Below are 21,378 nucleotides of genomic sequence, written 5' to 3' on the forward strand. Positions count from 1 at the left end.
CCACATTCTATATAATTGTTTTGTCTCTCTTCATTTTGATGATTTATATCATGCCTCCCTTGTTTCTGGTCATGCTGAAACAAAAAGAAGTTGTGTTACAATCAAAATCATCCTTACAAATATCATGTATGTATGGGCTCTTAGGAAAAACAGACTTCTTCTATGAACTTATATAATGAGAATAGATATACTGTGATTTGATTTTTAGGAATTTGTCCCTTTAAGAAGAGGATTCTGGAAACTCTTCTTCTAAGAGTTCCTAGAAAAGGCTTTAATAACATCATTGAATGTGTAACGTTTCTCATGACTGAAAATTCTCTGATATATTTTCATTCTCATTTGATTGAGATAAAATTCTCATGTTTATCTCACAAATAGCTTGTAACAAAATGTAAATTTGGTGAGAAAACTCTAATGAATGTTTAATAGAATACGTGTTATTCAGTTTTTAGGTTTCTAAATATTCTTTGTAGAAAAAATGCTTTAAAATTTATTTGTATTTTTTTACTGAGGAAACTGCTTATGAAATTGTAAGCGATCTAATGTGAAAGCTTTCCAGATAAGGTAGAAATTACTGACCTTTATTTCTAGTACTGCCTAGTATGGCTGATGAATAGAGATTATTTCAATCATGTCATAATCCTTTCTCTTTTTTTTCTTCACCAAATATTGAAATCATCTCTAAAAGAAAGGTTTTTAAGTCACTACTTACAGCTATTCCTGATACCAACTTCTGGATACAATCTTGTCTATTCTCTTGTGAAAATAAGTCTTCTGTTTGATGATAATATGAAACTGGATGAAAGACAAATATATAGTTATCCAAATTAGTGTAGTTAGGTGAAACCTTTTCAAAAATATAAGTGACACAATTTTATATATATGTAGACATATATGCAAGATGGCATATTATATAAAATAAACTTCAAATCATTTATTCTAATGAAACAATCTTCTTAATGTAAATTGATAGAATATTTTTATAACATATATTAAGTACATTATAAAAATGAAAAGATTGAGTTTATGTTATCTTAGAGGTTCCAATCACAGTTTTAGAATGATAAATGGGATTATGGTGGTTTGAGTGAAATGACCCCATTTAATCAGATATCTGAATACATAGTCTAATGTTGGTGGATATTTATGGGTAGGATAAAGAGGTATCAACTTACTGGATCACCTATGCCTTGAACACTGGCTTTAAGAATTTTAAAGCCTTCTAATAACAACAGTGAGCTATCTACGTCCTGTTGTGATTCTAGATGGGACCTCTCACTGCTGCTCTAGCCCCTGGCCAACTGCTACCTCTGATTCATCGTCATGGATTTTTCTTCTATATATTGCCTTTATCTTGGAATTTTATCACAGCAATACATAATAAGTAACTAATACAAAGGCTAAAACCCAAGTGCAAAAAATTACACTCATAAAATTGAATTATCTTAATGGATTTAACACACCGTACAATCCCTTGAAATGAAAAAATTGAGTAATATTAAGAAATTAGACAGATTCACGGAGACTACAATTGGTGAACCTAAAGAAGCTAAATAAGAAGGTGAACCCAAGGAAAAACATATAGTTATCCTCTTGGCTATGGGAAGTAGACAAAATTGCCGGGGAGAAAATTGAGATCGTGTGGATGGGGTGGGATGGGGGTAAGGGGAGATAGGGAGAGAAAAGTGAGAAGGGAAGGAGGGGGGATCTTGGGGAAACAGGAGGATTGGGATAAAGGAAGGTTGGACAGGGGAGCACGGAAGCACAATTCTTAGTTAAGAGATCCACCTTAGGGTTGGCAAGAGACTTGACCCTAGAGCGGCTCCCAGGAGCCCATGGTGATGTCCCCATTTAGTCCCATGGGCAGCTCAGGATAGGCAACCTGAAATGACCCTTACCTATAGCAATACTGACGAATATCTTGCATATCACCATAGAACCTTCATTTGGTGATGGATGGAGATAGAGACAGAGACCCACACAGGAGCACTGGATTGAGCTCCCAAGGTCCCAATGAGGAGCAGAAGGAGGGAGAAGATGAGCAAGGAAGTCAGGACCAGGAGTGGTGCACCCACCCACTGAGACAATGGGGCTGATCTATTGGGAGCTCACCAAGGCCAGGTGGACTGTGACTGAAAAAGCATGGGATAAAACCGGACTCTCTGAACATGGCGAACAATGAGGACTGACGAGGAGCCAAGGACAATGGCACAGGGTTTTGCCATTTCATGTTCTGGCTTTGTGGGAGCCTAGCCAGTTTGGATGTTCACCTTCCTAGAAATGGACGGAGGGGGGCGGACCTTGGACTTTCCACAGGGCAGGGAACCCTGACTGCTCTTTGGTCTGGAGAGGGAGGGGGAGAGGAGTTTGGGGGAGGGGGAGAAGGGTGGGAGGAGGGGGAGGGAAATGGGAGGCTGGGAGGAGGCGGATACTTTTTTTTCCTTTTCTCAATAAAAAAAGAAAAAAAAAGAAATTAGACGGAATATTAATTAATAAGGAAAGAACAAATGATGAACTGGAAAGAGTTACTTCCAGCTGGTCAACAGAGAATCATGTATACCCCAAGGAAGAGATCCATAAAATATCAGACATCAAGGAAATTCACTAGGACTGATCTTTTTCATCTGAGATATATTTTCTCTTTTTCTTATACAGAAAATAGGTGCTTTCATAAAATATATTCTGATGATGACTTTTCATCCCTCAAATGCCCTGAGATCATCCCTATCTTTATTTATGTCTGAATTTACCCAATTTCAGTCACTTCTTCGAAAATAAATAGGCATCTAAAGAATAACAATAAAATAATATAATAAGAATCAAAGAAGTCAGATAGGATCAGAGAAGAATGGGAAATAAAGAAAAGCACAGTATTTATAGAGAGAAAGACACACATTTGTACCCGGAAAATTGCATAAAACAAAGCAAAAGAAAACTCCAGAAGGTGTAATGTACATAAAGATTCTGTATGGTCAAAAATAAAAATAAATAAATTCCCAAACTATACATTATGGGTGGAAAAGAATGTACAAAAATTCCATTGAGTTGTGTTGGTGATATCCTTCAAGTGCTGGTTACGGGGAATTCCTGTAAGTGTTACTTTTATCCCCACTGAGAATCACTTGGAGAAAATTTATTTGTTCTTTGGGGACTCATGGTCTGTTGGAAACAGCTTAGGTAAGATTAGAATTAAATGCTCTTATTTTTCAAGATTCTTTTACAAAATGAATGTAATAGATGAGTGGACATAAGTTAGTATCTACAATTTTATTTTTTGATCAATATATCTGTTTTTTAGCCATTCCATTATTATACAAAACCTATTTATTATAAAAATGTGGTATAATTTAAAACTCTGAATGGAATATTGTTTATAGTTTTATTTTTCATGGTTGTATAAGCTATTGTGAGGTTTCTGTTTGTTTGTATATATATGAGGCTGAAAACAGTGTTTTTGGGATCTGAGAAGAGTTGTGTTAGAATTTTGATAGGGCTTTTCACTGAATCAGTATATTACTATATCTATTGACCAATCCTTGAGCAAGTGTATTTTTCTATCTTCCAATATATTCTTCAATTCATTTCTTCAATGTCTTAAAGTTTTTATAAAGGTCTTTAACTGTTTTAATTCAAATTACCCAAAACTATTTTTGAGGTTATTGTGAAAGGCCTCATTCCCCTGAATTCTATTTAAGTCTATTCTCATTTGTATATAGGAAGGATACTGCTTTTTGTTAGTCAATTTTGCATTCCTATCCTTGGTGAAAGTGTTTCTCAGTTGGACAAGTTTCTTCATAAAGTTCTTACGTAAAATCATAGCATCTGCATATAATATTATTTTGATTTGTTTCTTTGCTATTAATCACTTCTAGATCTTCTTTATGTGTGTTCTTGTTCAAGCTAAGATTTCAAGTACTGTATTGAATAGATATAGAGAGATTAAGTCCACTTACATTGTTCCCTTTTTTATGGAGAGGCTTTGAATTCTCTCCATTTAGTTTGATGTTGGCTATACACTTTCTGCAAATTGCATCTTTTAAGTAGAGGTATATTTCTTGTACCCCTACTATCTCCAAGACTTCTGTCAAGAAGGGGTGTTAATATTGTCAAAGGCTTTTCTGCATCTAATAAGATGAACTTCTGGAATTAGACTTTAAGTTTCTACAAGTTTATATTTATTGATTTTGAATTTTTCATCTATCCTTACATGTCTTGACATAAAGCCTATGGTAGATTTTCTTTTTGATATGTGCTTGGATATAGGATGCAAATATTTTATTGAGGACTTTTGTACATATGTTCATAATGAAATTGACATATATTTCACTTACATTTTGGGCGTATATGTGGTTTAGGTATCAAGGTAACTGTCCTCATGAAAAGAATTTCACAGTGTTCTGCAGTTTTTATTTTGTAGAATAATTTGAGAAGTATTCATGTTAATTCAAGAAGTATTATTAAAAGATAGAAGGTACCACCTACTATCATTATTTTGCTTAGTATTAAAATTACTCTTAATGTCCTATTGATATACCCACAGACTTGCATCCCTAAGCCTTTATTCCCAAATTCTGGCAGAATTTGACAATTAAAGGTGACTCACAGGTGGACATGGTCCAAACAACAACATAATATTTAATTTGAAGAGTATGTTTATAGCACACTTATTCCATGGAATGTTCAGAGCTCATTCAGGACACAGTGATGATACATAACAAGACATGCAGTCATGAATGACTATAAGAAAATAGTGCTTTCTGTACACAACATGACTGTTGCCCATATAAACTCAAGTGATTAGGATAGAATGGATCAGACCTGAGAAACCTCAAGCCAGTTTAAAATCCTTGGGAGACAGAAAGAAAGGACCTGGAGAAGCATGCCTTGCTGAGAAGCTACTATCATCTTAAAGATTCTTGGAGAAAAAGAATAATGTTGATTTTCAGAATGTGAAACTCGGGGTGGTAGAGATGGCTCAGAGGTTAAGAGCACTGACTGCTCTTCCAGAGGTCCTGAGTTCAATTCCCAGCAACCACATGGTGGCTCACAGCCATCTTTAAAGATATTTGGCGCCCTCTGATGGCCTGCAGGGAAACAGAATACTAAGAATACTGTATCCAGAATAAATAAATAAATAAATAAATAAATAAATAAATAAATAAATTTAAAAACAAACAGACAAACAAAAGAATGTTAAACTTGTGGTTGTTCAACCATATTGTAGGCCATGTAGGCTCAACACTCCGAATTTTATGAAAGTTTTAGATTGAACTCTGTGATTGAAAAAGAAAGAAGCGGAAAAAAAACGAAAAATGTCTGGAGGAAGTGGGACATGGGAAGAGTGGAGAGTTGAATTTGGTCAAATGACACTGCAAAGTATTTTTAAATCACTAATAAAAGTATTAAAAGTAAAATATTGTGGATATATAAATTTGTTTCCTCAAACAAATTCCAATGCAGATATAAAACACAAAGGAAAACAAGTGCTTAAACAACATTTTTTATATATTAACATGTAAATTTTGATAGTCAGAGATTAGTAGGTGACATTACATTAGACCAATAATGTGTATGACCCTAAACAAGTCTTAATTTCTAAAGAATATTTTGCAGAAATAAAAAAGGTACCTTTTAAGTTCTACAGTATCTGACATAAATAATGAACTCTACAAGGTTCCAAAATGAATACGATTTATATTTCCTGATTTTATGTGAGACTATACAACAGTGAAAACCATGGAATTCTGTCATGAGAGCAGACGAACAGACATGAACAGGTACAGAGCAATATTCCTTCAAACATTGTAAAACATTTAAATGCTAATTTTCATTTCAATATTTCATTTCAAGGACTGGTAGAGTTCAAAGATATGGCAACAAATCATTTTACTTCTACTTTATACCATAATTCAAGTTAATTATTAAAAGTGAATTTTTAGGTTATTTTACTTATAAAGTATTTGGAATAATCATTCAATGTGAATTTTTACATAATTTTAGGTAGAAATATTTGTGCATCTGTTACAGGGAGAGAGAGCCTTTTGTTCCCCCTTCCTGGCTAGCTTATACCCGAAATAATCACACAAAAACTGTATTAATTAAAACACTGCTTGGCCATTAGCTCCAGCCTCCTATTGGCTAACTCTCACATTTAGATTTAACCCATTTTTATTAATCTGTGTTCACCATGAGGTTGTGGTTTACCAGGAAAGATTTAGCATGTCTGACCTGGTGTCTCCATGGCGACTCTCTCACGCTGACTCTGCTTTTCTCCTCCCAGAATTCAGTTCTGTCTGTTCTGCCAACCTAAGTTCTGCCCTATCAGGCCAAGCAGTTTCTTTATTGATTAACCAATGAAAACAACACATAAACAAAAGGATTTCCTACCCTATGCATCCCACTTCAGGGCAGAATTTCTCCATGCCCTAGGTTTCCTACGTGTGCCAATGCTTCATTCTGCCTTACCTTGTTCACTGCCTTCTGTCTCTCCAAAGTTCACGTTCCAGGGCTCTTTGCTTTGTTCAAGAAACCTGATCAGGTCTGGTTTTGACAGTGAAAGACCTGCATATAGAAGAGACCTATCACCATAACTTGGGATAACAATAAAACATATGGATTTCTCATAAACCATCATACTGATTATATAATATGGCCTATAATTTAAAATTCCAAATATGATTTTTTTATTGCTATCTCCAAATATTTTCACACACTCAAAAGCATTTTTGTTACTATTGTATACCTTGAGTTTCCTTGTAAATTACTACTGGATCAAATGAAAACACATTATGAATCATTAAGATGCAAATTAATATATAATCTATGATGTGTCTGAAAAGTAAAATGTATTATGAAAGTTTGAATGATGAATGTTATCTCCAGGAGTCAGGAATATATTGACAAGATAAAGTTACATAAAACATTGTGTCCTACATAATGAACTCCAAGATTTTTATTAAATTGGCAAATGAATATGAGGCAGACAATTCAGACATAGATGTAAAACATACTTGTAGGAAACAATTATGATAAAGAAGGAATCATGAAAGAAAAAAGTCTCACCCACAGAGACCATGTTACTGTAGTTCTCCAACATGACTTCCCTGTACAAAGCCCTTTGTGCAAAGTCGAGGCAGTCCCACTCATCTGGAGAGAACTCAATTGCCACATCTTGGAATGTCAAGATTCCCTGTCATGAAAGGAAAGAGTTTATCAAGTGTCCATGTAAAAATTTCTTTACTTAGACTAAGGATACAAGAGTTCATCACAAACTTGATGTGTTCTTTCTTACCATTATTCTAAAAGACATACTCCAAAATACTGTGTATACTAAAAATCTGTGTGCTGGAAATATTAAACATAGTAAGACAATTTAAGCTGCAGATTTACAAGCTAACTTGGGGTATGTGAATGGGAGGCAGATTATCTTCATGTGAAGTTCCAGAGTTCACCCTTGCCCTTAATTATCTATCCTCATAGCAAATTTTTCTTTAGAAACCACAGGTTGAAGAATCATGAGCTGTAAATTTGCAATCATGAGGGCCTACACTGCTGTCAAATAAAAATATGTCAAACATAAGATGTGTAGCAAAGGCAGAATTTCAATATTCACGAAAGAAGCAGAAATCCTTAATGAATATGATTCTAATGACATCAGTGGGAAGATCATGGAAGGACTGACTCCTTTTTGTGGCGAGCTAGAAAGAGACTGACTTCTAAGGCCCGAATAAGTGCTGGGGACACTTTGCGCAGATACCTAAAGGAAAAGTGAAGGATGTAAATTGTGTAGCTGATACATGGCTTGGATCAGCTGACATCCAAAACTGATTTTCCTCTACAGAGTCCCATCACTGCTTCAAGAACACCAGATGAGTATGAACTAAAGTACAATAAGTTACTCAGCAAATTTTCCAAAGAATTAATAAAAATACCAGCATATTGTGACTAAACAATTCTGTGAAATGCAATCCCATAAATTTGGTATTCTAGATTAGATGTAATATTACAAACAGCACCTTACCTTTCATCAATTTTTTTTCTACATGAATCATCATGGAAAAGATAGGATAAAAAGGACAAACCACCAAGAACATGCCCTAATGGACAGTATAATTATATTATTCATCATATATTTCCCTGTTGTCTTTTTCCTATTTTAATTCTTTAACATATTCAATATCACTTAATTACACCTTAAATATATTTTATGATTTTTACTGTTTCATTGTTTAATTGTGCTTTATGATTTTTTCTATATGTTTCTGTAGTATACTATTTTTTTATATTTTTCTAGTCACATCCTGGGCAGATGTGCTGCTTATTTGAAGACACCACAAATGCAAGCCCAGACTACTAAAACCAGCAAAGTTTTAAATCACAGTGGACAAACAAGATAATCCATAAGAAATCAGATTTAAACAATACCTATCCACAAATCCAGCACTACACAAAATACAACAAGGAAAACTCTGACCAAACAAAGCTACCCGCACACATACAAATACATGCAACAGATAACCTCACACCAATAAAACCCAAAAAGGGAAACACATACTTTCATCAAAAATAACAAGAATTAACAAACACTGGCCATTAATATCTCTTAATATCAATGAACTCAATTCACCTATGGAAAGTCACAGGCTTTAAGAGAATGATTATGAAACCATGATCCAGCCTACTTCTTTATACAAGAAACATGCTTCCACCTCAAAGACATATATTAACTCAGAGTAAATGGTTGGGAAAAGATTTTCCAACCAAATGAACCTAAAGAACAAGTGGGAGTAGCTCTTTTAATATCTAACAAAATAGACTTCAAACTAAAATCAATCAAAAGAGATGAAGAAAAACAGCTTATACTTATAACAGGACCAATCCATCAAGGTGAAGTCTCTATCCTGAACCTCTATGCCCCAAATACAAGAACACCCACATATGTAAAAGAAACTTTACTAAAGATTAAATTGTAAATCAAACCCTACACATTAATAGTTGGGGACTTAAACACCCCATTCTCCCCAATGGATAGGTAAAGCATACCAAATCGTTAAGAGAAATAAGAAGACTAACAGATTAATGAATCAAATGTAATTTACAGACACCTATAGATCATTCCACCCAAATACAAAAGAATATACCTTCTTCACAACACCTCACAGAACCTTCTCTAAAATTGATCACATACTTGGTAGCAAAGCAAATCTCAACAGATACAAAAAAATGGAGTAACCCCCGGGATCTTATTGGACCACTGTGGTTTAACATTAGAATTCAACAGTAACACTAATTTCTGAAAACCCACTAACACGTGGAAAATAAACAGTGCTCTACTGAAGCACCCCTGGGTCTTGGGAAGCTATAAACGAAGAAACCAAAGACTTCCTAGAATTCAACAAAAATGAAAGCATAGTGTACCAAAACCTATGGGACACTATGAAAGCAGTGCTAAAAGGACAGTTCATAGCATTAAGTGCCCACAGAAAGAATGTGAAGAAATCTCACACTAGTGACCTAATAGCACACCTGAAAGCTCTAGAACAAAAAGAAGCAGACTCATGCAGAAGGAGAAGAAGACAGGAAATAATCAAAATGAAGGCTGAAATCAACAAAATAGAAACAACGAAAACAATACAAAAATCAACAATGCAGACAAACAATTATCCAAACTAATCAAAAGGCAGAGATAGAATATCCAGATTAAGAACATAAGAAGTGAAAAGGGGCATATAACAACAGAGAGTGAGGAAATCCAGAGAATCATTAAGTCATACTACAAAAGCTTGAACTCCACAAAATTGGAAAATGTAAAAGAAATGGACAAATTTTTAGATAGATACCATCTGCCAAATTTAAAACAAGACCAGGTTGACAATTTAAATAGATGTACAAACTGTAAGGAAATAGAAGCTGTTATCACAAGCCTCTTAACCAAAAAAATCCCAGAGTTGAATGGTTTCTGTGCAGAATTGTACAAGAATTTCCAAGAATAGCTAATAATTATACTAATCAAAGTGTTCAACATAATAGAAATAGAATGAACATCATCAAATTCTTTTTCTGAGGCTTCAGTTACCCTGATACCAAAACCACACAAAGACACAACCAAGAAAGAGAATTACAGACCAATCTCACCTATGAACATTGATCCAAAATTACTCAATAAATTACTGTGTACACCTTTAATTCCAGCACTCGGGAGGCAGAGTCAGAGGCAGATGGATCTCTCTGAGTTCCAGGCCAGCCTGGTCTACAAGAGCTAGTTCCAGGACAGGCTCCAAAGCTACAAAGAGACCCTGTATCAAAAAAACAAAAAAGACTCCCCCTCAAAAAAAAAACCTGGCAAACTGAACCCAAGAACACATAAAAAAATCATCCACCATGATCAAGTCAGTTTCATCGCAGGATGCAGGGATTGTTCAACATATAGAATTCTATCAATGCAACCTACCACAAAATAACCTGAAAGATTATCATATGATATTCTCATCTGATGTTGAAAAAGCATTTGAAACAACTTTATGATAAAGGTCTTGGAGAGAACTGGGATACAAGGAACATATCTAACCATAATAAAAGCCATACACTAAGACAACAGCCAACATCAAATTAAATGGAGGGAAAGTCAAAGGGATTATACCAAAATTAGCAACAAGACGAGGCTGTCCACTCTTTCCATATCTATTCAACATAGTTCTTAATGTTCTAGCTAGAGTGATAGACAACAAAAGGAGATAAAGTGGATATAAATTGGATAGGAAGAAGTCAAACTTTGTTACTTGCATATTATATGAGAGCATACATACATGACCCCCAAAACTTTACTAGGGAACTTCTACAGATGAATAATAATAACAACAACAACAACAATAATAATAATAATATTAAAGGATTCAAGATCAACTAAAAATAATTAGTAGCCTTCCTATATACAAATGATAAAGAAGCTGAGAAATAAATCAGAGAAACATCACCCTTCACAAAGGCCACAAATAACATAAAATATCTTGTGGGTAACACTAACCAAACAAGTGAAAGTCCTGTTTGGCACGAACTTTAAATATTTGAAGAAAGAAATTGAAGAAGATACCAGAAAATGGAAAGATTTCCCATGCTCCTGTATAGGTAGGCTCAACATAATACAAATGGCAATACTACCAAAAGCAATCAATTGATTCAATGCAATCCCCATCAAAATCTCAAAAGAAATCTCCACAGACCTGGAAAGATTAATAATCAACTTCATATGAAAAAAACAAAAAACCCTGGATAGCCATAACAATCCTGTACAATAAAGAACTTCTAGAGGCATCAACATCTCTGACATCCAGCTCTAATACAGAGCTACAATAATGAAATGGTCTTGTATTGGTATAAATCAAACTGATTGAATAATGGAATAAAATTGAAGATATGTATATTAATTCACACACCTAAAGACACCTAATTTTTAACAAAGAAGTTAAAATTATACAATGGGAAAAAAAAGCATCTTCAACAAACCGTGCTGGCATAACTGGATGTCAACATGTAGAAGAATGAAAATAGATCTGTATCTATCCTCAAGCACAAAACTCAAGTCCCAATGGTTTATAAACCTCATTATAAATCATACCACACTGAACCTGATAGAAGAAAAAGTGGGAAGCAACTTTTAATGTAAGGGCACAGGAGACCACTTCCTAAAAATAATAACATCAGCAGCACATACACTGAGGACAACAATAAATAAATCGGACCTCCTAAAACGGAGAAGGTTCTGTAAATCAAAAATCACAGTCAATAAGACAAAACGGATGCCTATGAAATGGGAAAATATCTTCACGAACCCCACATCAGACAGAGGACTAATTTCCAAAATATATACAGAACTCCAAGCAATTAGACATCAAAATACTAAATAATCCAATTAAAAAATCGGGTACAGATCTAAACAAGAATTTAAATAGAAGAATCTCATATGGCCAAAAGACACTTAGAGGAATGTTCAACATACTTAGCTATCAGGGAAATGCAAATCAAAACAACTCTGAGATACTATCTTATACCTGTCAGTATGTCTAAGATCAAAAACACCAATGACAGCCTATGCTGGAGAGCATGCAAAGTAAGAGGAACAGTCAGTCCTCAGTTGCTTGAGGGAATGCAAACTTTTACAACCACACTGGAAATCAGTATGGAAATTTCACAGAAAATTGGGATTCAACCTACCTTAGAACCCAGCAATACCACTCTTGGGCATATTTCCAAAGGATGATCAATCATACTACATGGACATTTGTTCAACTATGTTCATATGTTCATAGAAGCATTATTTGTAATAGCCAGAAACTGGAAAAAACTTAGGTGTCCCTCAACCAAAGACCGGATAATGAAAATGTGGTACATTTACACATTGGAATACTACTCAGGAGCAAAAGAAATTGGCATCTTGGAATTTGCATGCAAATAGAAAAAGTTAGAAAAACAGTCCTGATTGAGGTAACCCAAACCCAGAAAGATGAGCATGGTATGCATTCACTCATAAGTAGATTCTAGGTATAACCAAATCCTATAGTCTATGATCCCAGAAAAGCCAACTAACAAAGAGAATCCTAAGAGAAACTTATATAGATCCCTCTGGGAAGGGAAAATAAACTAGATCTCCTGAGAAAATTGGGAGCATTTGGGTGGGAGGAGAAGGAAGGTTAGAAGGGGAGGAGGAGGAAAGAAGGGAATGCTGGAAGGGAACTAGAGGTAACTGGATAGTTGAAATTGGGAAAAGACAGAGACAGAGAACAAAGAAAGAGATATCTTAATTGTGGGAGCCTTTATGGGGCTAGCAAAAAAAATACCACTAAAGAAATTCCCTGGCCTTGCCCTGTAGTCTGATTAATGATGATCTCAAATGTCACCAAAGAACCTTTGTCCAGCCACTGATGGAAGCAGAGCCCAGTGCTCTGATGTTGATCTTTGCCTCTTTTTCCATCAGATGCTGGACAAAGTTTCCAGTTGAAGAGTGAGAAGAGTGAGAACAGGAGCAAAGAGATCAAGAGCACAATGGGCATACCTGCTGAAACAGCTTGGCTGAGCTGAAAAAAGCTCAACAACTCTGACCAGATAGGAAAGGAACCAGCAGAGGACTGAGTTAGGCCTTCTGAATGTGGGTGACATTTGTATGGTTGGGGCCGACTGGGTCACTGGCAGTTGGCCAGGATTTATCCTTACTGCTTGTCATGACTTTTTGGAACCCATTCTCTTAGGATGTAGTATGAAGGACTCAGTCCTATCTCAAAGCAATAGGGCTTACCCTCTGTGAGGAGTTATGCGGTGGAGTACTGGTGGTAACATGGAAAGAATAGGAAGACGGGAGGGAGGGACTACTGGGATTAGTACATGAAATGAAAAAAAGATAGTTTTTTAATAAAAATTTAAACAAGAGGAGGAAGCTAGTGTGTAAGAGCCAAAGATGATGGAGAATACCAATACCCCCACACCCTTCCCAACCACATAGCCCTCTTCCTCAACTGGATTGAAGGATCTATGAACTAGTAGAAATTGAGGCAGCATACACAGGGCATGCAGTTATGCACCTGATTTGGTACAAAAATGAAATAAGAAGCGTACTCATGCACAGATCCCAAACACAGAAGCTATCTCTGATTCATAACCATAACCAGCAAATGAAAATTTAGTTTTTTCAAGGAATTGTCGCTAAGATAAGAATTTACTCTCAAAAGTATGCTGCAAGCCAAGCCTCAGAAAATTCAACAGTGAGCTAGGGTATGGTGTCACACACCTTTAATCACAGCACTCAGTAGGCAGAGGCAGGTGGATCTCTGTGAATTTGAGCCCAGCCTGGTCTATAAGAGCTTTTTCCAAGACAGGCTCCAAAGCTACAGGGAAACCCTGTCTTGAAAAAAAAACACCCCCCCCCCAAAAAAAAATTTAACAGCATCTTGGAGGTTCTTTGTCTCATTTTGTCAGGTCAGAACTTTACATGCTTTCTTCTCATTATATCTTATTTACACATTTTTAATCATCTTTTCACATGCACACACACAAATACACATACAAAAACACCCATGCACACATATAAAATATTAAAGATTCTAGCTGAGTGTTTTGGAGTATTCTGTTTCTTTGGGCTTTTCTTGGGCTATTTGTCTCCTAATTGTTTTTTTTTCTATTATTCTGTGGTAGTTTTTGTTTTATCTTACTATACCATAGTATATTTTTTGTTATTATTCTACCTTACGAGCCAGTTTCTTTTTTATGATGAGAGAAAGAAAGGGGTTGTATCTGGATGGGAAAATGATGGAGAAAAGTTGGGCATAGTAGAGGTAAGACAAACAAAAATAGGAAATTATGTAAGGAAAATAGTTTTCAATAGAAGGATAAGTAAAAAAAACATATAAATAGACCCCTAGTTTTAGGAAATCTTCATATGTAAACAACCAGGTTCATTGGGGGAAGTGTGTGGAGATCCACTGCAAGGGAGTTTCTGATGCAAGGGATCAAATGTAAATACTAGGGAAAAGTTCATTTTCTGCAAAAAATGTGATAGTTTTATGTTCATCACTTGGCAATGCTTCAAAATAATTATTGCTGATAACATGAATCCAACACATCCTGACTACAGGATCAAACACTGTATATGAAACCAGGAACAAAACAACCAAACTAATGATCTCTGAAGTGGTAGACATTGTCACAGAGAACCAAATACAGGTGAATGAAGTCAACATCAATACATTAAGATACACTGATGACAGCTGTTCACAAACAGAGTCACATCATTATTGCTGGAATAGAGATTGCCCAAAGAATAACACATGGAAACTGTGGTGTGAATACAAAAGCATGATTTTTATGCCACGCATAAGCTATGCATGTCTGCCACATTCCAGATTCTCAAGTGAATTCCATATATGTAGTTTTGTTTTCCATAAGCCTATGCCCATCCAAATTCTACTTTCTCATAACTGAAAAAGTTATGCTAGGCTACACATTTCATGTAAACGAACATGCATTTTCATAAACCAGTAAACCAAAGAGCCCTGGGCAGAAGTCATGCCATATATTTGCATTATCTGTCTTTAGATGAGGATGTGAGTTGGTCTCTGGAGGAATTGGGCATAAAGAACTACAATATTCCTCAGTCACAATGGAATCACCAATGATAAGCATGATCAGTTCATTGAGGATTTATGTCCTGAAAAAAAAAATGAGCAGGCAAGAACAAAAAAAAACAGTGGGAATTTGACACCGTGTAAATAGTATATATTTAAAGACTCCATCATAACTGTCATAATTTAGCACAGACACACAAATATCAAAAGAAATAAACTTCTTAGTCAAGACTATGAGAAGCAGAGAAAATCTGCAACATAAATATATCAACCTTGTAGAAGAAATTGAGCATAGCTGCTGTGCAGAGACATACTTACTCTAGAACCATCCATCTCTTCTGACCTTCTGTTCCTGGATTCTCTCTTGAGCATTTGCTATCTAAAAAAGTATCACTAAATACCATTCACCTGCTACACGCACACTCACCATCTGCAGAGCCTCAGAAATCAGGGAGTATTTACTCCTGGCTTGGTTAAACAGATACTCATGAAAACAAGAGAGATTAAAATGCTGAGTTTCTCCCTTGCTGAGTTCAAGTGGTCTGCTCAGCAGTCAAGTTATCCAGTGAGATCACAGGCTGCACTGGCCTGTTGCACTCAACCAAGGCAAAGCAGCAGTGGGGAAAGGAAAGCTGAACTCCAATGGAGATCAAAACCTTATGAAGCTTACCATAGCCTCTACCTTGTTTTTACTGGCAAGGTTCACAAAGATGTTGGGGCTGCTAATTAGATTAACAAATAGAAGCTGTCGAATGAAGCACAAGTGAAAGCAATTTTATTTCAACACAGTTACTTGCGACTTTGAAATTTTGTGAGAACTGCAAGTATTTTTGGCTTCTTTGAATGGAAGCAGTAGATTTCAAAATGCTTTAACACTAGACTTTGTTCATTAAGCATGTAGCATATTACCACAGTATGTTCTGATAGATTCTTATGGACTCATATATTCTGACATGAAAAGCAAATACTGAGATTTTCATTATACCCATGACGACCTACTGTTAAGAACCATCATTTGCCTTAAATGTGAGTAACAAAGAGCTATGTATGAAGGACATAAGGATAGGTAAATAAGGACACCTAGTAGAATGGAACCTTGGCAGCTTGGGTTTCACTCTACTTACTTATTTCGCTGTCACAAGTAGACTGTAGACTCCATTAGAACCTGATGTAGCACAAATAGACCATGTACATGCATAACAAAACCACAGAATATGGTTTGAAAAAAATTCTGTTCCTTGTGCCTGATTCTTTCTGTCTTTTGTACAGCAAGTCTTTGCTTGTCTCTCCTCTCTGACCATTTAAAAAGCTTTACACTGATGCTGAACTATTTTGCCAAACCCATTTCGTATTTCTGACAATATAAAAGTCTCTACTGTTTGGATAATTTACTTATGTCTTCCAGTGTAATACGTGTAATGGATTTATCCATCAATTGTTTTCCCCAAAGCTTTACTATCAACTGCTTCTTCTCTTACACAGAAGCAGCTGAATGTGTATAAACACATGTTTCTAGATGTTTGACACAGTTAATAGCTCTCTTCACTCTCTGTGATCTAAAGCCAATATAACATGTAGTATTAACAGGAATTAATGGCATTCACGCTTAAGAGGTCATTCATGAGAAAAATTCTGTAAGCATGCTAAAATTTAAAAATACTTAATTTAAAGTTATTAAAATGGGAGGTGGAGGTGGGGAGGAGGCAGAAATATTTAATAAATAAATGAATAAACAAACAAAAACAAACAAACAAAAACCAAACATACAAAAAAAAAAGAAATTGCCAGGACTCCACTAGGATAACCCCATCTAAGACCCTAAGCAATAGTGGAGAGGGTGACCGAACTGACGCTGCCCTGTAGTCTAATTGAAGACTATCTCTAATGTCACCATAGAACCTTTGTCCAGCATCTGATGGAAGCAGAGGCACAGATCCACAGCAGAGTACTGGGCTGATCTCCTAAAGTCCAGTTGAAGAGTGAGAAGAGTGAGAATAGGAGCAAAGAGGTCAAGACCATGATGGGCATACCTGCTGAAACAGCTTGCCTGAGCTGAAAGGAGCTCACCAACTCTGGCCAGATAGGAAAGGAACCAGCAAAGAACCGAGTTAGGCCTTCTGAATGTGTGTGATTTTGTATCCCTGGGGCTGAATGGGGTTCCAGGGCACTTGGCCAGGATTTATCCTTACTGCTTTTAATGACTTTTTGGAACCCATTCTCTTAGGAGGGATACTTTGCTCATCCTAGATGGAGTATGAATGACTCAGTCCTTTCTCAAATCAATATGGCTTACCCTCTGGGCGGAGTTGATGTCGTTGATTGGGGAGGTTACGTGGAAAAAATAGGAAGAGGGGAGGGAGGGGCAACTGGGATTGGTACATAAAATGAAAAAAGATAATTTTATAATAAATATTTTAAAAAAGTATGAAGTTAGTGTATAAGAGCCAAAGATGATGGAGAATACCAATACCCCCGCACCCTTTCCCACCACATTGCCCTCTACCTCAATTGGATTGAAGGATCTATGAACTAGCAGAAAGAGAGGCAGTATACACAGGGCATGTAGTTATGCACCACGTTTAGTACTTGAAATGAAATAAGAAGTGTACTCATGACTGGGCGATGGTGGCGCACGCCTTTAATCCCAGCACTCGGGAGGCAGAAGCAGGCAGATCTCTGTGAGTTCGAGACCAGCCTGGTCTACAGAGCTAGTTCCAGGACAGGCTCCAAAGCCAGAGAAACCCTGTCTCTAAAAACCAAAAAAAAAAAAGTGTACTAATGCACAGAAACCTAACCTGGAAGCTCTCTCTGATTCATAAACATTTGCAAATGAAAATTTTGGTTTTTCATGGAATTTTCATTACTCTCAAAAGTATGCAGCAAGCCAACCCTTAAAAAATTCAACAGTGAGCTTGGCGGTGTTGTTGCACACCTTTAATCACAGCACTCAAAAGGTATAGGCAGTTGGACCTCTGTAAGTTCGAGGCCAGCCTGGTCTACAAGAGCTAGTTCCAGGACAGGCTCCAAAGCTAAGGAGAAAAACTGTCTTAAAAAAAAACCACACTTTTCTAATTTAACAGCATCTTTTAGGTTCCTTGTCTCATAATGTCATGTCAGAACTTTACATCCTTTCTTTCCTTTACATCTTATCTTATTTATACATATTCCAGTTGAGTGTTTTGGGGGATTCTGTTTCATTATTCCCTGGGAGGCAGATAAAGAAAGGGCAGAAATGGGGAACTGATAAATAATACAATGGCCATCTTTGAGCTTTCTTTTATTTTCGGTACTGAGACAAAGGCTTAGGAGTCTTTTTCTTTGACCAGCATGCTGTCTCCTCCAGCTGTGTGGTTTACAACAGATAGGTTTATTGTTAGTTCTGAACATGGTCACCTGAAGCTGCAGGTAATCACAGTTCTTGTGAGTGAGCAGTGGTTAGGTCATGTCCAAAGACAGCATGTCACAGCAGTACTCCGCACCCTCAGCCAGGATATACAGGACCCACTTCCATGACGTCCCCTGTGTCTAGGGGGAATGGTTGCTCTACAGATCACGTTTACGAATGAGCATTCAGGGGCACTCCAACATTTTGAAATTATGAGGCTGTGCATTTGCTGCTGTGAATTCCATAAAGAAGAACCTCTGACCAAGCCTGACAGGTGAAGACATATATCCATAGAAACAGAACTATTTACAAAGAAGTTACTCTTGTCACACAAAATAACAACAGTAGCTTCATCTTAAAGGAATATATGGTTCATCCAGCCATAGTCTTGAGGACCAGGTACTCATTCCTACCTAGAGTGCAGGCCTCACCAGATCAGCAGGAAGTGAAATACACAATAACTCTCAAGTCACCATTGCACGAGTGATTTTCTCATATTCTGATTGCCCCATTTAAATGATATTTTCTTATGCTAAAATACAAAGTTTTAATTTCATAAGATCCTATTTGTTGATTTTTGGTCTCATGGACTATTGGACAAGAATCCTATTCAGAATCCCCTTAGCTGTGCTTAAAAGTTGGAGGATTTCCTCAACTGTGTCCTTTGAAATTTGTAGGGTATCAGGTCTCATTTTTTTTTAAATATTTTTTTTTATTGAGAAAAGGAGAAAATAAAAAAGTTTCCACCTCCTCCCAGCCTCCCATTTCCCTCCCCCTCCTCCCACCCTACGCCCCCTCCTCCCACCCTTCTCCCCCTCCCCCCACTCCTTTCCCCCTCCCTCTCCAGTCCAAAGAGCAGTCAGGGTTTTCTGCCCTGTGGTAAGACCTAGGACTTCCCACTTCCGTCAGTATCTAGGAAGGTGAACATCCAAACTGGCTGGGCTCCCACAAAGCCATCACATTACGTAGGATCAAACCCCCGTGCCATTGTCCTTTGCGTCTCATCAGCCCTCATTGTTCGCCATGTTCAGAGAGTCCAGTTTTATCCCTTGCTTTTTCAGTCACAGTCCAGCTGGTCTTGGTGAGCTCTCAATAGATCAGCTCCACTGTCTCAGTGGGTGGGTGCATCCCTCGTGGTCCCGACTTCTTTGCTCATGTTCTCCCTCCTTCTGCTCCTCATTGGGACTTTGGGAGCTCAGTCCAGTGCTCCAGTGTGGGTCTCTGTCTCTATCTCCATCCATCACCAGATGAAGGTTCTATGATGATATGCAAGATATTCGTCAGTATTGCTCAAGGATAGGGTCATTTCAGGTTCCCTATTCTCAACTGCCCAAGGAACTAACTGGGGACCTCAGCTTGGGCACCTGGGAACCCATCTAGGGTCAGGTCTCTTGCCAACCCTAAAGTGGTTCCCTTAACTAAGAATTGTGGTTCCGTGCTCCCCTGTCCAACCTTCCTTTATCCCAATCCTCCTGCTTTCCCAAGGCCCGACCTCCTTCCCTTCTAACTTTTCTCTCCCCATCTCCCCTTACTCCTAACCCTCCCCACCCCAAGATCCCAATTTTCTCCCCGGCAATTTTGTCTACTTCCCTTAGCCAAGAGGATAACTATATGTTTTTCCTTGGGTTCCCCTTCTTACTTAGCTTCTTTAGATTCACCTATTGTAGACTCCGTGACCCTTATTTATAAATGGCTAGAAATCAGGTCTCATTTTGACATCCATGAAATATTTGGTGCAGTTTGTGTATGGCAGATGATAAAGAGCAGAGTTTTATTGTCTGCATGCTGAAAACAATATCCATAATCAGCATATCTGAGACAGTATCTCAAATGCCAACATACATATGAAATACAAATATGTGTGCAATGTTACCCAAATAAGTGTCAAACACGTATATTCTGCTTACCAAGTGGACCATGTTGAGGTACCCAGGCATGAAGTAATACAAGGTCAAGCTCTGACCACTCAAGCTAAGTCATGGCAACCACTTGCATTAGAAGACATTTTCAACAAGACTTATAACCTGGCTCAAGTACTCTAGATTTTGTGGTCATTCTCTTGGGTCCCACACTCATTTCTTACAAATGAAATAATATTTGGAGTGTTCCATAATTCCATCTTTGAGTGCCTTTTTAGTGATTACATTTTTTCCAACTCTAAATTTTTCTAAATGTTGCAAAGGAAGTGGGAAAAAATATGCTATGGTCATTGAAAACTAAGACATCCCAGGTACTGTGGATGCTATAATGATAGATATGACTGAAAATTTACCATACACATACCAGCTGAATCACTAGTAAATATGCGTACTTATCATAGTGAGATCACTATGCTGAATCACATATATGTGTGCATGAGTTTGTGTGAAATTGTTATCATTGCACTTCATGTAATAGATGATTCAGGGAATGAGATTAGATAACCACCAATATATCTAAATATATGGATAAAGAAAACATAGTATGCATAAATAATGCAAGAAAATCAATCAATGAATAAAATTGTAGAAAAAAATTACATAAGTCTCAAGTAAATTGTTGCAACTATGTATCATTAAGTCAAAGAAATAGACAACTCTCCAAAATACAAATAGCACACGTCTTCTCTCATAAATGGAATCTAGAAAAAATATAAAAGGAGGATGAAAAAATTTGCAGAACTGTGAGGGCAAATGTTTTAGATGGAGGAAGTATAACAAGGACACAAAGGGGTATATACAAACACATTACTTATTTTATATAATTAAAATGTACAGAATAATAAGATTAATTTTGTACTTACGATATGCTACCTCCAGCCCTACTATATACCACAATCTCTGTTCTCTTTCAAGTTTATATCTTTTATTCATGCATTGCTATTTTTATACAAAAATTTGTATA

The 21,378-nt window shown here is 36.7% G+C and overlaps 2 protein-coding genes across 2 annotated transcripts in view; both read right to left on the reverse strand.

Annotated features, from left to right (window-relative positions):
• The window catches only part of LOC121464671 (zinc finger protein 850-like), a 77,266-nt gene that overhangs the window by 1,003 nt on the left and 54,885 nt on the right, over positions 1–21,378 (reverse strand). The gene's annotated exons all lie outside the window — the stretch shown is intronic.
• LOC121464625 (putative protein ZNF720) lies at positions 70–20,414 on the reverse strand. Its single transcript, XM_041677655.1, has 5 exons — positions 20,403–20,414; positions 15,781–15,855; positions 7,063–7,189; positions 6,466–6,540; positions 70–74 (listed from the first exon to the last, which is right to left on the reverse strand). The coding sequence occupies exons 1-5, from the start codon at positions 20,412–20,414 to the stop codon at positions 70–72; spliced, it is 294 nt and encodes a 97-aa protein (XP_041533589.1).

This window comes from Microtus oregoni, unplaced genomic scaffold (assembly GCF_018167655.1).
Source record: "Microtus oregoni isolate MIOR12 unplaced genomic scaffold, Mior012 000029F_ref0000214, whole genome shotgun sequence".
Lineage (NCBI taxonomy): Eukaryota > Metazoa > Chordata > Mammalia > Rodentia > Cricetidae > Microtus > Microtus oregoni.

Bases quoted from the DNA above. Each gene is read 5' to 3' on its own strand.
- LOC121464625 (XM_041677655.1), bottom strand. The intron at 7,190-15,780 runs GTAAGCTTCATA...CTTTCATGACAG, and splicing joins AAAACAAGGTAGAGGCTATG to GGAATCTTGACATTCCAAGA. The intron at 6,541-7,062 runs GTGAGACTTTTT...TGTCAAAACCAG, and splicing joins CAGTAACATGGTCTCTGTGG to ACCTGATCAGGTTTCTTGAA.